Source organism: Oncorhynchus masou, chromosome 5, assembly GCF_036934945.1.
Source record: "Oncorhynchus masou masou isolate Uvic2021 chromosome 5, UVic_Omas_1.1, whole genome shotgun sequence".
In the NCBI taxonomy this organism is placed as follows: domain Eukaryota; kingdom Metazoa; phylum Chordata; class Actinopteri; order Salmoniformes; family Salmonidae; genus Oncorhynchus; species Oncorhynchus masou.
In genome coordinates this window covers 4237003-4255089 of record NC_088216.1, presented here as the reverse complement: position 1 = coordinate 4255089, position 18087 = coordinate 4237003, and the positions used below count along the sequence as shown (strand labels likewise).

At 46.9% G+C, this 18087-nt stretch overlaps 1 protein-coding gene across 1 annotated transcript in view; it reads right to left on the bottom strand.

Moving 5' to 3' along the window:
* The window catches only part of LOC135525690 (adhesion G protein-coupled receptor E5-like), a 45885-nt gene extending 29600 nt beyond the window's left edge, over nucleotides 1-16285 (bottom strand). Inside the window, exons 1-3 of the mRNA XM_064953478.1 lie at nucleotides 16221-16285; nucleotides 16004-16057; nucleotides 15709-15778 (exon numbers count right to left, since the gene is read on the bottom strand). Of these exons, the coding sequence (XP_064809550.1) occupies nucleotides 15709-15778; nucleotides 16004-16057; nucleotides 16221-16285 (189 nt within the window). The remainder of the gene's footprint in view (nucleotides 1-15708; nucleotides 15779-16003; nucleotides 16058-16220) is intronic.
* Nucleotides 16286-18087: the final 1802 nt, after the last annotated feature.

Sequence of the window (18087 nt, the reverse complement as noted above, 5' to 3'; positions counted from 1 at the left end):
TCTCTAATGAACAGGACCCTGTGTGTCTGGTCTCCTCTGGTCTCTAATGGACAGGACCCTGTGTGTCTGGTCTCTAATGGACAGGACCCTGTGTGTCTGGTCTCTAATGAACAGGACCCTGGGTGTCTGGTCTCTAATGGACAGGACCCTGTGTGTCTGGTCTCTAATGGACAGGACCCTGTGTGTCTGGTCTCCTCTGGTCTCTAATGGACAGGACCCTGTGTGTCTGGTCTCCTCTGGTCTCTAATGAACAGGACCCTGTGTGTCTGGTCTCTAATGGACAGGACCCTGTGTGTCTGGTCTCTAATGAACAGGACCCTGTGTGTCTGGTCTCTAATGGACAGGACCCTGTGTGTCTGGTCTCTAATGAACAGGACCCCTGGGTGTCTGGTCTCTAATGGACAGGACCCTGTGTGTCTGGTCTCTAATGGGACCCTGTGTCTGGTCTGGTCTCTAGGACCCTGTGTGTCTGGTCTCCTCTGGTCTCTAATGGACAGGACCCTGTGTGTCTGGTCTCTAATGAACAGGACCCTCTGGTCTCTAATGGACAGGACCCTGTGTGTCTGGTCTCTAATGGACACAGGACCCTGTGTGTCTGGTCTCTAATGAAGGACCCTGTGTGTCTGGTCTCTAATGAACAGGACCCTGTGTGTCTGGTCTCCAGGACCCTGTGTCTGGTCTCCTCTGGTCTCTAATGAACAGGACCCTGTGTGTCTGGTCTCTAATGGACAGGACCCTGTGTGTCTGGTCTCTAATGGACAGGACCCTGTGTGTCTGGTCTCCTCTGGTCTCTAATGAACAGGACCCTGTGTGTCTGGTCTCCTCTGGTCTCTAATGGACAGGACCCTGTGTGTCTGGTCTCTAATGAACATGACCCTGTGTGTCTGGTCTCTAATGGACAGGACCCTGTGTGTCTGGTCTCCTCTGGTCTCTAATGAACAGGACCCTGTGTGTCTGGTCTCCTCTGGTCTCTAATGGACAGGACCCTGTGTGTCTGGTCTCTAATGAACAGGACCCTGTGTGTCTGGTCTCTAATGAACAGGACCCTGTGTGTCTGGTCTCTAATGAACAGGACCCTGTGTGTCTGGTCTCCTCTGGTCTCTAATGAACAGGACCCTGTGTGTCTGGTCTCCTCTGGTCTCTAATGAACAGGACCCTGTGTGTCTGGTCTCCTCTGGTCTCTAATGAACAGGACCCTGTGTGTCTGGTCTCCTCTGGTCTCTAATGAACAGGACCCTGTGTGTCTGGTCTCCTCTGGTCTCTAATGAACAGGACCCTGTGTGTCTGGTCTCCTCTGGTCTCTAATGAACAGGACCCTGTGTGTCTGGTCTCCTCTGGTCTCTAATGAACAGGACCCTGTGTGTCTGGTCTCCTCTGGTCTCTAATGAACAGGACCCTGTGTGTCTGGTCTCCTCTGGTCTCTAATGAACAGGACCCTGTGTGTCTGGTCTCTAATGAACAGGACCCTGTGTGTCTGGTCTCTAATGAACAGGACCCTGTGTGTCTGGTCTCCTCTGGTCTCTAATGAACAGGACCCTGTGTGTCTGGTCTCCTCTGGTCTCTAATGAACAGGACCCTGTGTGTCTGGTCTCCTCTGGTCTCTAATGAACAGGACCCTGTGTGTCTGGTCTCTAATGAACAGGACCCTGTGTGTCTGGTCTCCTCTGGTCTCTAATGGACAGGACCCTGTGTGTCTGGTCTCTAATGGACAGGACCCTGTGTGTCTGGTCTCCTAATGAACAGGACCCTGTGTGTCTGGTCTCTAATGAACAGGACCCTGTGTGTCTGGTCTCCTCTGGGCTCTAATGAACAGGACCCTGTGTGTCTGGTCTCTAATGAACAGGACCCTGTGTGTCTGGTCTCCTCTGGTCTCTAATGAACAGGACCCTGTGTGTCTGGTCTCTAATGAACAGGACCCTGTGTGTCTGGTCTCTAATGAACAGGACCCTGTGTCTGGTCTCTAATGGACAGGACCCTGTGTGTCTGGTCTCCAGGACCCTCTGGTCTCTAATGAACAGGACCCTGTGTGTCTGGTCTCTAATGAACAGGACCCTGTGTGTCTGGTCTCTAATGAACAGTACCCTGTGTGATTGGTCTCCTCTGGTCTCTAATGGACAGGACCCTGTGTGTCTGGTCTCTAATGGACAGGACCCTGGTGTCTCTAATGGACAGGACCCTGTGTGTCTGGTCTCTAATGAACAGGACCCTGTGTGATTGGTCTCCTCTGGTCTCTAATGGACAGGACCCTGTGTGTCTGGTCTCCTCTGGTCTCTAATGAACAGGACCCTGTGTGTCTGGTCTCTAATGGACAGGACCCTGTGTGTCTGGTCTCTAATGGACAGGACCCTGTGTGATTGGTCTCTTCTGGTCTCTAATGGACAGGACCCTGTGTGTCTGGTCTCTAATGAACAAGACCCTGTGTGTCTGGTCTCTAATGAACAGGACCCTGTGTGTTTGGTCTCCTCTGGTCTCTAATGGACAGGACCCTGTGTGTCTGGTCTCCTCTGGTCTCTAATGAACAGGACCCTGTGTGTCTGGTCTCTAATGAACAGGACCCTGTGTGTCTGGTCTCTAATGAACAGGACCCTGTGTGTCTGGTCTCTAATGGACAGGACCCTGTGTGTCTGGTCTCCTCTGGTCTCTAATGGACAGTACCCTGTGTGTCTGGTCTCCTCTGGTCTCTAATGAACAGGACCCTGTGTGTTTGGTCTCCTCTGGTCTCTAATGGACAGGACCCTGTGTGTCTGGTCTCCTCTGGTCTCTAATGAACAGGACCCTGTGTGTCTGGTCTCCTCTGGTCTCTAATGAACAGGACCCTGTGTGTCTGGTCTCCTCTGGTCTCTAATGAACAGGACCCTGTGTCTGGTCTCTAATGGACAGGACCCTGTGTGTCTGGTCTCCTCTGGTCTCTAATGAACAGGACCCTGTGTGTCTGGTCTCTAATGAACAGGACCCTGTGTGTCTGGTCTCTAATGAACAGGACCCTGTGTGTCTGGTCTCCTCTGGTCTCTAATGAACAGGACCCTGTGTGTCAGGTCTCTATTGAACAGGACCCTGTGTGTCTGGTCTCTATTGAACAGGACCCTGTGTGTCTGGTCTCTATTGAACAGGACCCTGTGTGTCTGGTCTCTAATGAACAGGACCCTGTGTGTCTGGTCTCCTCTGGTCTCTAATGAACAGGACCCTGTGTGTCTGGTCTCTAATGAACAGGACCCTGTGTGTCTGGTCTCCTCTGGTCTCTATTGAACAGGACCCTGTGTGTCTGGTCTCTAATGGACAGGACCCTGTGTGTCTGGTCTCTAATGAACAGGACCCTGTGTGTCTGGTCTCTAATGAACAGGACCCTGTGTGTCTGGTCTCTAATGGACAGGACCCTGTGTGTCTGGTCTCTAATGGACAGGACCCTGTGTGTCTGGTCTCCTCTGGTCTCTAATGAACAGGACCCTGTGTGTCTGGTCTCTAATGAACAGGACCCTGTGTGTCTGGTCTCCTCTGGTCTCTAATGGACAGGACCCTGTGTGTCTGGTCTCCTCTGGTCTCTAATGAACAGGACCCTGTGTGTCTGGTCTCTAATGAACTGTGTGATTGGTCTCCTCTGGTCTCTAATGAACTGTGTGATTGGTCTCCTCTGGTCTCTAATGAACTGTGTGATTGGTCTCCTCTGGTCTCTAATGAACTGTGTGATTGGTCTCCTCTGGTCTCTAATGAACTGTGTGATTGGTCTCCTCTGGTCTCTAATGAACTGTGTGATTGGTCTCCTCTGGTCTCTAATGAACTGTGTGATTGGTCTCCTCTGGTCTCTAATGAACTGTGTGATTGGTCTCCTCTGGTCTCTAATGAACTGTGTGATTGGTCTCCTCTGGTCTCTAATGAACTGTGTGATTGGTCTCCTCTGGTCTCTAATGAACTGTGTGATTGGTCTCCTCTGGTCTCTAATGAACTGTGTGATTGGTCTCCTCTGGTCTCTAATGAACTGTGTGATTGGTCTCCTCTGGTCTCTAATGAACTGTGTGATTGGTCTCCTCTGGTCTCTAATGAACTGTGTGATTGGTCTCCTCTGGTCTCTAATGAACTGTGTGATTGGTCTCCTGGTCTCTAATGAACTGTGTGATTGGTCTCCTCTGGTCTCTAATGAACTGTGTGATTGGTCTCCTCTGGTCTCTAATGAACTGTGTGATTGGTCTCCTCTGGTCTCTAATGAACTGTGTGATTGGTCTCCTCTGGTCTCTAATGAACTGTGTGATTGGTCTCCTCTGGTCTCTAATGAACTGTGTGATTGGTCTCCTCTGGTCTCTAATGAACTGTGTGATTGGTCTCCTCTGGTCTCTAATGAACTGTGTGATTGGTCTCCTCTGGTCTCTAATGAATTGTGTGATTGGTCTCCTCTGGTCTCTAATGAACTGTGTGATTGGTCTCCTCTGGTCTCTAGTGAACTGTGTGATTGGTCTCCTCTGGTCTCTAATGAACTGTGTGATTGGTCTCCTCTGGTCTCTAATGAACTGTGTGATTGGTCTCCTCTGGTCTCTAATGAACTGTGTGATTGGTCTCCTCTGGTCTCTAATGAACTGTGTGATTGGTCTCCTCTGGTCTCTAATGAACTGTGTGATTGGTCTCCTCTGGTCTCTAATGAACTGTGTGATTGGTCTCCTCTGGTCTCTAATGAACTGTGTGATTGGTCTCCTCTGGTCTCTAATGAACTGTGTGATTGGTCTCCTCTGGTCTCTAATGAACTGTGTGATTGGTCTCCTCTGGTCTCTAATGAACTGTGTGATTGGTCTCCTCTGGTCTCTAATGAACTGTGTGATTGGTCTCCTCTGGTCTCTAATGAACTGTGTGATTGGTCTCCTCTGGTCTCTAATGAACTGTGTGATTGGTCTCCTCTGGTCTCTAATGAACTGTGTGATTGGTCTCCTCTGGTCTCTAATGAACTGTGTGATTGGTCTCCTCTGGTCTCTAATGAACTGTGTGTCTGGTCTCCTCTGGTCTCTAATGAACTGTGTGTCTGGTCTCCTCTGGTCTCTAATGAACTGTGTGATTGGTCTCCTCTGGTCTCTAATGAACTGTGTGTCTGGTCTCCTCTGGTCTCTAATGAACTGTGTGATTGGTCTCCTCTGGTCTCTAATGAACTGTGTGATTGGTCTCCTCTGGTCTCTAATGAACTGTGTGATTGGTCTCCTCTGGTCTCTAATGAACTGTGTGTCTGGTCTCCTCTGGTCTCTAATGAACTGTGTGATTGGTCTCCTCTGGTCTCTAATGAACTGTGTGATTGGTCTCCTCTGGTCTCTAATGAACTGTGTGATTGGTCTCCTCTGGTCTCTAATGAACTGTGTGATTGGTCTCCTCTGGTCTCTAATGAACTGTGTGATTGGTCTCCTCTGGTCTCTAATGAACTGTGTGATTGGTCTCCTCTGGTCTCTAATGAACTGTGTGATTGGTCTCCTCTGGTCTCTAATGAACTGTGTGATTGGTCTCCTCTGGTCTCTAATGAACTGTGTGATTGGTCTCCTCTGGTCTCTAATGAACTGTGTGATTGGTCTCCTCTGGTCTCTAATGAACTGTGTGATTGGTCTCCTCTGGTCTCTAATGAACTGTGTGATTGGTCTCCTCTGGTCTCTAATGAACTGTGTGATTGGTCTCCTCTGGTCTCTAATGAACTGTGTGATTGGTCTCCTCTGGTCTCTAATGAACTGTGTGATTGGTCTCCTCTGGTCTCTAATGAACTGTGTGATTGGTCTCCTCTGGTCTCTAATGAACTGTGTGATTGGTCTCCTCTGGTCTCTAATGAACTGTGTGATTGGTCTCCTCTGGTCTCTAATGAACTGTGTGATTGGTCTCCTCTGGTCTCTAATGAACTGTGTGATTGGTCTCCTCTGGTCTCTAATGAACTGTGTGATTGGTCTCCTCTGGTCTCTAATGAACTGTGTGATTGGTCTCCTCTGGTCTCTAATGAACTGTGTGATTGGTCTCCTCTGGTCTCTAATGAACTGTGTGATTGGTCTCCTCTGGTCTCTAATGAACTGTGTGATTGGTCTCCTCTGGTCTCTAATGAACTGTGTGATTGGTCTCCTCTGGTCTCTAATGAACTGTGTGATTGGTCTCCTCTGGTCTCTAATGAACTGTGTGATTGGTCTCCTCTGGTCTCTAATGAACTGTGTGATTGGTCTCCTCTGGTCTCTAATGAACTGTGTGATTGGTCTCCTCTGGTCTCTAATGAACTGTGTGATTGGTCTCCTCTGGTCTCTAATGAACTGTGTGATTGGTCTCCTCTGGTCTCTAATGAACTGTGTGATTGGTCTCCTCTGGTCTCTAATGAACTGTGTGATTGGTCTCCTCTGGTCTCTAATGAACTGTGTGATTGGTCTCCTCTGGTCTCTAATGAACTGTGTGATTGGTCTCCTCTGGTCTCTAATGAACTGTGTGATTGGTCTCCTCTGGTCTCTAATGAACTGTGTGATTGGTCTCCTCTGGTCTCTAATGAACTGTGTGATTGGTCTCCTCTGGTCTCTAATGAACTGTGTGATTGGTCTCCTCTCTAATGGTCTCTAATGAACTGTGTGATTGGTCTCCTCTGGTCTCTAATGAACTGTGTGATTGGTCTCCTCTGGTCTCTAATGAACTGTGTGATTGGTCTCCTCTGGTCTCTAATGAACTGTGTGATTGGTCTCCTCTGGTCTCTAATGAACTGTGTGATTGGTCTCCTCTGGTCTCTAATGAACTGTGTGATTGGTCTCCTCTGGTCTCTAATGAACTGTGTGATTGGTCTCCTCTGGTCTCTAATGAACTGTGTGATTGGTCTCCTCTGGTCTCTAATGAACTGTGTGATTGGTCTCCTCTGGTCTCTAATGAACTGTGTGATTGGTCTCCTCTGGTCTCTAATGAACTGTGTGATTGGTCTCCTCTGGTCTCTAATGAACTGTGTGATTGGTCTCCTCTGGTCTCTAATGAACTGTGTGATTGGTCTCCTCTGGTCTCTAATGAACTGTGTGATTGGTCTCCTCTGGTCTCTAATGAACTGTGTGATTGGTCTCCTCTGGTCTCTAATGAACTGTGTGATTGGTCTCCTCTGGTCTCTAATGAACTGTGTGATTGGTCTCCTCTGGTCTCTAATGAACTGTGTGATTGGTCTCCTCTGGTCTCTAATGAACTGTGTGATTGGTCTCCTCTGGTCTCTAATGAACTGTGTGATTGGTCTCCTCTGGTCTCTAATGAACTGTGTGATTGGTCTCCTCTGGTCTCTAATGAACTGTGTGATTGGTCTCCTCTGGTCTCTAATGAACTGTGTGATTGGTCTCCTCTGGTCTCTAATGAACTGTGTGATTGGTCTCCTCTGGTCTCTAATGAACTGTGTGATTGGTCTCCTCTGGTCTCTAGTGAACTGTGTGATTGGTCTCCTCTGGTCTCTAATGAACTGTGTGATTGGTCTCCTCTGGTCTCTAATGAACTGTGTGATTGGTCTCCTCTGGTCTCTAATGAACTGTGTGATTGGTCTCCTCTGGTCTCTAATGAACTGTGTGATTGGTCTCCTCTGGTCTCTAATGAACTGTGTGATTGGTCTCCTCTGGTCTCTAATGAACTGTGTGATTGGTCTCCTCTGGTCTCTAATGAACTGTGTGATTGGTCTCCTCTGGTCTCTAATGAACTGTGTGATTGGTCTCCTCTGGTCTCTAATGAACTGTGTGATTGGTCTCCTCTGGTCTCTAATGAACTGTGTGATTGGTCTCCTCTGGTCTCTAATGAACTGTGTGATTGGTCTCCTCTGGTCTCTAGTGAACTGTGTGATTGGTCTCCTCTGGTCTCTAATGAACTGTGTGATTGGTCTCCTCTGGTCTCTAATGAACTGTGTGATTGGTCTCCTCTGGTCTCTAATGAACTGTGTGATTGGTCTCCTCTGGTCTCTAATGAACTGTGTGATTGGTCTCCTCTGGTCTCTAATGAACTGTGTGATTGGTCTCCTCTGGTCTCTAATGAACTGTGTGATTGGTCTCCTCTGGTCTCTAATGAACTGTGTGATTGGTCTCCTCTGGTCTCTAATGAACTGTGTGATTGGTCTCCTCTGGTCTCTAATGAACTGTGTGATTGGTCTCCTCTGGTCTCTAATGAACTGTGTGATTGGTCTCCTCTGGTCTCTAATGAACTGTGTGATTGGTCTCCTCTGGTCTCTAATGAACTGTGTGATTGGTCTCCTCTGGTCTCTAATGAACTGTGTGATTGGTCTCCTCTGTTCCTGGTCTTTCAGCCTGACATCATCTCCAGAATGCTGTGATGGAATCACCTGCAGCTACCTTCTCTGAGTGTGTGTGTGTGTGTGTGTGTGTGTGTGTGTGTGTGTGTGTGTGTGTGTGTGTGTGTGTGTGTGTGTGTGTGTGTCTGTGTGTCTGTGTGTCTGTGTGTGTGTGTGTGTGTGTGTATCTGTGTGTGTGTATCTGTGTGTATCTGTGTGTATCTGTGTGTGTCTGTCTGTGTCTGTCTGTGTCTGTGTGTGTGTGTGTGTGTGTGTGTGTGTGTGTGTGTGTGTGTGTGTGTGTGTGTGTGTGTGTGTGTGACAGACAGGGCAGGAAATGTTCTGGATCTCAGAAGGGGACAGAAGCCCATCGACATCAAAGCTCCTGGAATCAGTTTCATGGAATCAGTTTCATATTCAGCATTTTAATTATTTTGATTTAATTTCATTTATTTCTATGAATATATACAATGTTTTTATTTTTTATTTTTTACTTCTGACGATGTTATAATCTGTTTCCTGTCTGTCTGGTGGCTAATGAAACAAACACACCTTTCTGTTTCCTGTCTGTCTGATGGCTAATAAAACAAACACACCTTTCTGTTTCCTGTCTGATGGCTAATAAAACAAACACACCTTTCTGTTTCCTGTCTGTCTGATGGCTAATAAAACAAACACACCTTTCTGTTTCCTGTCTGTCTGATGGCTAATAAAACAAACACACCTTTCTGTTTCCTGTCTGATGGCTAATAAAACAAACACACCTTTATGTTTCCTGTCTGTCTGATGTCTAATAAAACAAACACACCTTTCTGTTTCCTGTCTGATGGCTAATGAAACAAACACACCTTTCTGTTTCCTGTCTGATGGCTAATGAAACAAACACACCTTTCTGTTTCCTGTCTGTCTGATGGCTAATAAAACAAACACACCTTTCTGTTTCCTGTCTGATGGCTAATAAAACAAACACACCTTTCTGTTTCCTGTCTGATGGCTAATGAAACAAACACACCTTTCTGTTTCCTGTCTGATGGCTAATGAAACAAACACACCTTTCTGTTTCCTGTCTGATGGCTAATGAAACAAACACACCTTTCTGTTTCCTGTCTGAAGGCTAATGAAACAAACACACCTTTCTGTTTCCTGTCTGTCTGATGGCTAATGAAACAAACACACCTTTCTGTTTCCTGTCTGTCTGATGGCTAATAAAACAAACACACCTTTCTGTTTCCTGTCTGATGGCTAATAAAACAAACACACCTTTCTGTTTCCTGTCTGATGGCTAATGAAACAAACACACCTTTCTGTTTCCTGTCTGATGGCTAATAAAACAAACACACCTTTCTGTTTCCTGTCTGATGGCTAATGAAACAAACACACCTTTCTGTTTCCTGTCTGATGGCTAATGAAACAAACACACCTTTCTGTTTCCTGTCTGGTAGCTAATGAAACAAACACACCTTTCTGTTTCCTGTCTGTCTGATGGCTAATAAAACAAACACACCTTTCTGTTTCCTGTCTGATGGCTAATGAAACAAACACACCTTTCTGTTTCCTGTCTGTCTGATGGCTAATGAAACAAACACACCTTTCTGTTTCCTGTCTGATGGCTAATGAAACAAACACACCTTTCTGTTTCCTGTCTGATGGCTAATAAAACAAACACACCTTTCTGTTTCCTGTCTGATGGCTAATGAAACAAACACACCTTTCTGTTTCCTGTCTGTCTGATGGCCAATAAAACAAACACACCTTTCTGTTTCCTGTCTGATGGCTAATGAAACAAACACACCTTTCTGTTTCCTGTCTGATGGCTAATGAAACAAACACACCTTTCTGTTTCCTGTCTGATGGCTAATAAAACAAACACACCTTTCTGTTTCCTGTCTGATGTCTAATAAAACAAACACACCTTTCTGTTTCCTGTCTGTCTGATGGCTAATGAAACAAACACACCTTTCTGTTTCCTGTCTGATGGCTAATGAAACAAACACACCTTTCTGTTTCCTGTCTGATGGCTAATGAAACAAACACACCTTTCTGTTTCCTGTCTGATGGCTAATGAAACAAACACACCTTTCTGTTTCCTGTCTGTCTGATGGCTAATGAAACAAACACACCTTTCTGTTTCCTGTCTGTCTCAGTGAAGTGGTGTCTCTCATTCTGGATGTAATATTGTGTTTGTGGTGTTTTATTGAGGTTAATGTACTGACTGTTTTATCGAGGTTAATGTACTGACTGTTTTATCGAGATTAATGTACTGACTGTTTTATCGAGGTTAATGTACTGACTGTTTTATCGAGGTTAATGTACTGACTGTTTTATCGAGGTTAATGTACTGACTGTTTTATCGAGGTTAATGTACTGACTGTTTTATCGAGGTTAATGTACTGACTGTTTTATCGAGGTTAATGTACTGACTGTTTTATCGAGATTAATGTACTGACTGTTTTATCGAGGTTAATGTACTGACTGTTTTTTTGAGGTTAATGTACTGACTGTTTTATTGAGGTTAATGTACTGACTGTTTTATCGAGGTTAATGTACTGACTGTTTTATCGAGGTTAATGTACTGACTGTTTTATTGAGATTAATGTACTGACTGTTTTATTGAGATTAATGTACTGACTGTTTTATTGAGATTAATGTACTGACTGTTTTATTGAGGTTAATGTACTGACTGTTTTATCGAGGTAAATGTACTGACTGTTTTATCGAGGTTAATGTACTGACTGTTTTATTGAGATTAATGTACTGACTGTTTTATTGAGGTTAATGTACTGACTGTTTTATTGAGGTTAATGTACTGACTGTTTTATCGAGGTTAATGTACTGACTGTTTTATTGAGGCTAATGTACTGACTGTTTTATTGAGGTTAATGTACTGATTGTTTTATCGAGGTTAATGTACTGACTGTTTTATCGAGGTTAATGTACTGACTGTTAATGTACAAAGTTCAAGGGGGCCGAATACTTTCGCAAGGCACTGTATATCAATATGTTGTGATATGGTATGATAATGTATCAATATGGTACGATAATATATCAATATGGTGTGATAATATATCAATATGGTATGATAATATATCAATATGGTATGATAATGTATCAATATGGTATGATATGGTATGATAATGTATCAATATGGTATGATATGGTATGATAATGTATCAATATGGTGTGATATGGTATGATATATATATATATCAATATGGTATGATAATGTATCAATATGGTATGATAATGAATCAATATGGTATGATATTTTATATATCAATATGGTGTGATATGGTATGATATATATATCAATATGTGTTTCGCTGTCACCGTCTCCCACCACTAGATGGCGCTGTTACACTGTCCACTTCCACGTAGAACCAAGCTTGTTTGAATGGTTTTAGTGTCGGATCACTGCATTAAGGGAAAGGATTCAACCGAATGCCTTCAACTGAAATGTGTCTTCCGCATTTTTAACCCCGATGAGTCAGAGAGGGGGGTGAGGCAGCCTTATTCGACATCCACGTTTCCGGCATCCGTGGAACAGTGGGTTAACTACCTTGCTCAGGGGAACGGTGGGTTAACTACCTTGCTCAGGGGAACGGTGGGTTAACTGCCTTGCTCAGGGGAACAGTGGGTTAACTGCCTTGTTCAGGGGCAGGATGACTTTACCTTGTCAGTAGGCCCTACACCTTGATGAGATGACAGTAGACCTTCACACCCCTAGATGAGATAACAGTGGACCTTCACACCCCTAGATGAGATAACAGTGGACCTTCAGACCCCTAGATGAGATAACAGTGGACCTTCAGACCCCTAGATGAGATAACAGTGGACCTTCAGACCCCTAGATGAGATAACAGTGGACCTTCAGACCCCTAGATGAGATAACAGTGGACCTTCAGACCCCTTGATGAGATAACAGTGGACCTTCAGACCCCTAGATGAGATAACAGTGGACCTTCAGACCCCTAGATGAGATAACAGTGGACCTTCAGACCCCTAGATGAGATAACAGTGGACCTTCAGACCCCTAGATGAGATAACAGTGGACCTTCAGACCCTAGATGAGATAACAGTGGACCTTCAGACCCCTAGATGAGATAACAGTGGACCTTCAGACCCCTAGATGAGATAACAGTGGACCTTCAGACCCCTAGATGAGATAACAGTGGACCTTCAGACCCCTAGATGAGATAACAGTGGACCTTCAGACCCCTAGATGAGATAACAGTGGACCTTCAGACCCCTAGATGAGATAACAGTGGACCTTCAGACCCCTAGATGAGATAACAGTGGACCTTCAGACCCCTAGATGAGATAACAGTGGACCTTCAGACCCCTAGATGAGATAACAGTGGACCTTCAGACCCCTAGATGAGATAACAGTGGACCTTCAGACCCCTAGATGAGATAACAGTGGACCTTCAGACCCCTAGATGAGATAACAGTGGACCTTCAGACCCCTAGATGAGATAACAGTGGACCTTCAGACCCCTAGATGAGATAACAGTGGACCTTCAGACCCCTAGATGAGATAACAGTGGACCTTCAGACCCCTAGATGAGATAACAGTGGACCTTCAGACCCCTAGATGAGATAACAGTGGACCTTCAGACCCCTAGATGAGATAACAGTGGACCTTCAGACCCCTAGATGAGATAACAGTGGACCTTCAGACCCCTAGATGAGATAACAGTGGACCTTCAGACCCCTAGATGAGATAACAGTAGACCTTCAGACCCCTAGATGAGATAACAGTGGACCTTCAGACCCCTAGATGAGATAACAGTGGACCTTCAGACCCCTAGATGAGATAACAGTGGACCTTCAGACCCCTAGATGAGATAACAGTGGACCTTCAGACCCCTAGATGAGATAACAGTGGACCTTCAGACCCCTAGATGAGATAACAGTGGACCTTCAGACCCCTAGATGAGATAACAGTGGACCTTCAGACCCCTAGATGAGATAACAGTGGACCTTCAGACCCCTAGATGAGATAACAGTGGACCTTCAGACCCCTAGATGAGATAACAGTGGACCTTCAAACCCCTAGATGAGATAACAGTGGACCTTCAGACCCCTAGATGAGATAACAGTGGACCTTCAGACCCCTAGATGAGATAACAGTGGACCTTCAGACCCCTAGATGAGATAACAGTGGACCTTCAGACCCCTAGATGAGATAACAGTGGACCTTCAGACCCCTAGATGAGATAACAGTGGACCTTCAGACTCCTAGATGAGATAACAGTGGACCTTCAGACCCCTAGATGAGATAACAGTGGACCTTCAGACCCCTAGATGAGATAACAGTGGACCTTCAGACCCCTAGATGAGATAACAGTGGACCTTCAGACCCCTAGATGAGATAACAGTGGACCTTCAGACCCCTAGATGAGATAACAGTGGACCTTCAGACCCCTAGATGAGATAACAGTGGACCTTCAGACCCCTAGATGAGATAACAGTGGACCTTCAGACCCCTAGATGAGATAACAGTGGACCTTCAGACCCCTAGATGAGATAACAGTGGACCTTCAGACCCCTAGATGAGATAACAGTGGACCTTCAGACCCCTAGATGAGATAACAGTGGACCTTCAGACCCCTAGATGAGATAACAGTGGACCTTCAGACCCCTAGATGAGATAACAGTGGACCTTCAGACCCCTAGATGAGATAACAGTGGACCTTCAGACCCCTAGATGAGATAACAGTGGACCTTCAGACCCCTAGATGAGATAACAGTGGACCTTCAGACCCCTAGATGAGATAACAGTGGACCTTCAGACCCCTAGATGAGATAACAGTGGACCTTCAGACCCCTAGATGAGATAACAGTGGACCTTCAGACCCCTAGATGAGATAACAGTGGACCTTCAGACCCCTAGATGAGATAACAGTGGACCTTCAGACCCCTAGATGAGATAACAGTGGACCTTCAGACCCCTAGATGAGATAACAGTGGACCTTCAGACCCCTAGATGAGATAACAGTGGACCTTCAGACCCCTAGATGAGATAACAGTGGACCTTCAGACCCCTAGATGAGATAACAGTGGACCTTCAGACCCCTAGATGAGATAACAGTGGACCTTCAGACCCCTAGATGAGATAACAGTGGACCTTCAGACCCCTAGATGAGATAACAGTGGACCTTCAGACCCCTAGATGAGATAACAGTGGACCTTCAGACCCCTAGATGAGATAACAGTGGACCTTCAGACCCCTAGATGAGATAACAGTGGACCTTCAGACCCCTAGATGAGATAACAGTGGACCTTCAGACCCCTAGATGAGATAACAGTGGACCTTCAGACCCCTAGATGAGATAACAGTGGACCTTCAGACCCCTAGATGAGATAACAGTGGACCTTCAGACCCCTAGATGAGATAACAGTGGACCTTCAGACCCCTAGATGAGATAACAGTGGACCTTCAGACCCCTAGATGAGATAACAGTGGACCTTCAGACCCCTAGATGAGATAACAGTGGACCTTCAGACCCCTAGATGAGATAACAGTGGACCTTCAGACCCCTAGATGAGATAACAGTGGACCTTCAGACCCCTAGATGAGATAACAGTGGACCTTCAGACCCCTAGATGAGATAACAGTGGACCTTCAGACCCCTAGATGAGATAACAGTAGACCTTCAGACCCCTAGATGAGATAACAGTGGACCTTCAGATCCCTAGATGAGATAACAGTGGACCTTCAGACCCCTAGATGAGATAACAGTGGACCTTCAGACCCCTAGATGAGATAACAGTGGACCTTCAGACCCCTAGATGAGATAACAGTGGACCTTCAGACCCCTAGATGAGATAACAGTGGACCTTCAGACCCCTAGATGAGATAACAGTGGACCTTCACACCCCTAGATGAGATAACAGTGGACCGGCCACTTCAGGTGCCGATTTTTTATTAATTTATACAATACAATCATTATAAACGGTAAATCATCTATATTATATAATACAGTAGGCCTACTACATTTACATTTACATTTAAGTCATTTAGCAGACGCTCTTATCCAGAGCGACTTACTACTAAGCTAACACATGGAATTGTCTTAAGAAGGTCATCATACCAAGGACTATTGAGATATTTGATTTGGAATTTTAAGACCCCTTGAAGTAACCCCCCCCCCCCCACATGAATTGATTAAAAAAATGACTGAGCATTTCTGCGAATAGCCCATATTATCACATACAGACGCATAACAGATCCCCTACATGGAACAACAGACAGACCCCTAGATGCATACATAACAGATCCCCTACATGGAACAGACAGACCCCTAGATGCATACATAACAGATCCCCTACATGGAACAACAGACAGACCCCCGAAAGGAAGGTTGTTCTGAAGTCAGGATTTATTTTTAAAGGTTTTATTATTTTTTTGAAAATGTTTTTAACCCCTTATTTTCCGTCACTAAACAGGCTCCATATACACTTCCATTCATTTTATCAACTGGTACCGGGGGACAATCAGACGAGACATGAGAGGCCTGGGGGACCTGGGGGACATTCAGACGAGACTTGAGAGACCTGGGGTACATTCAGACGAGACTTGAGAGGCCTGGGGGACATTCAGACGAGACTTGAGAGGCCTGGGGGACATTCAGACGAGTCCTGAGAGACCTGGGGGACATTCAGACGAGTCTTGAGAGACCTGGGGGACATTCAGACGAGTCTTGAGAGACCTGGGGGACATTCAGACGAGGCCTGGGGGACATTCAGATGAGTCTTGAGAGGCCTGGGGGACATTCAGACGAGTCTTGAGAGACCTGGGGGACCTGGGGGACATTCAGACGAGACTTGAGAGACCTGGGGGACATTCAGACGAGTCTTGAGAGACCTGGGGGACATTCAGACGAGTCTTGAGAGACCTGGGGGACATTCAGACGAGTCTTGAGAGACCTGGGGGACATTCAGACGAGGCCTGGGGGACATTCAGATGAGTCTTGAGAGGCCTGGGGGACATTCAGACGAGTCTTGAGAGACCTGGGGGACATTCAGACGAGTCTTGAGAGACCTGGGGGACCTGGGGGACATTCAGACGAGGCCTGGGGGACATTCAGATGAGTCTTGAGAGGCCTGGGGGACATTCAGACGAGTCTTGAGAGACCTGGGGGACATTCAGACGAGTCTTGAGAGACCTGGGGGACATTCAGACGAGTCTTGAGAGACCTGGGGGACATTCAGACGAGTCTTGAGAGACCTGGGGGACATTCAGACGAGTCTTGAGAGACCTGGGGGACATTCAGACGAGTCATGAGAGGCCTGGGGGACATTCAGACGAGTCATGAGAGGCCTGGGGGACATTCAGACGAGGCCTGGGGGACATTCAGACGAGTCTTGAGAGGCCTGGGGGACATTCAGACGAGTCTTGTGAGGCCTGGGGGACATTCAGACGAGGCCTGGGGGACATTCAGACGAGTCTTGAGAGGCCTGGGGGACATTCAGACGAGGCCTGGGGGACCTGGGGGACATTCAGACGAGGCCTGGGGGACATTCAGACGAGTCTTGAGAGGCCTGGGGGACATTCAGACGAGTCTTGTGAGGCCTGGGGGACATTCAGACGAGACTTGAGAGGCCTGGGGGACATTCAGACGAGTCATGAGAGGCCTGTGGGACATTCAGACGAGACTTGAGCGACCTGGGGGACATTCAGACGAGACTTGAGCGACCTGGGGGACATTCAGACGAGACTTGAGCGACCTGGGGGACATTCAGACGAGTCCTGAGAGGCCTGGGGGACATTCAGACGAGGCCTGGGGGACATTCAGACGAGGCCTGTGAGGCCTGGGGGACATTCAGACGAGGCCTGGGGGACATTCAGACGAGTCTTGAGAGGCCTGTGGGACATTCAGACGAGTCCTGTGAGACCTGGGGGACATTCAGACGAGTCATGAGAGGCCTGGGGGACATTCAGACGAGTCATGAGAGGCCTGGGGGACATTCAGACGAGTCATGAGAGGCCTGTGGGACATTCAGACGAGTCATGAGAGGCCTGGGGGACATTCAGACGAGGCCTGGGGGACATTCAGACGAGGCCTGGGGGACATTCAGACGAGTCTTGAGAGGCCTGGGGGACATTCAGACGAGTCATGAGAGGCCTGGGGGACATTCAGACGAGTCTTGAGAGGCCTGTGGGACATTCAGACGAGTCATGAGAGGCCTGGGGGACATTCAGACGAGGCCTGGGGGACATTCAGACGAGGCCTGGGGGACATTCAGACGAGTCTTGAGAGGCCTGGGGGACATTCAGACGAGTCATGAGAGGCCTGTGGGACATTCAGACGAGGCCTGGGGGACATTCAGACGAGTCTTGAGAGGTCTGTGGGCGTCCAAGAGGGAAACAACCGACGTACCAAGAATGACCCCCCCCCCCACAGTATTAGGAATTAGAATACTGATACACAGGCATCGTATGACAGAATGACCCCCCCCCACACAGCATTAGGAATTAGAATACTGATACACAGGCATCGTATGACAGAATGACCCCCCACACAGCATTAGGAATTAGAATACTGATACACAGGCATCGTATGACAGAATGACCCCCCCACAGCATTAGGAATTAGAATACTGATACACAGGCATCGTATGACAGAATGACCCCCCCCACACAGCATTAGGAATTAGAATACTGATACACAGGCATCGTATGACAGAATGACCCCCCCCCCCCCCACACACAGCATTAGGAATTAGAATACTGATACACAGGCATCGTATGACAGAATGACCCCCCCACACAGCATTAGGAATTAGAATACTGATACACAGGCATCGTATGACAGAATGACCCCCCCCCCACACAGCATTAGGAATTAGAATACTGATACACA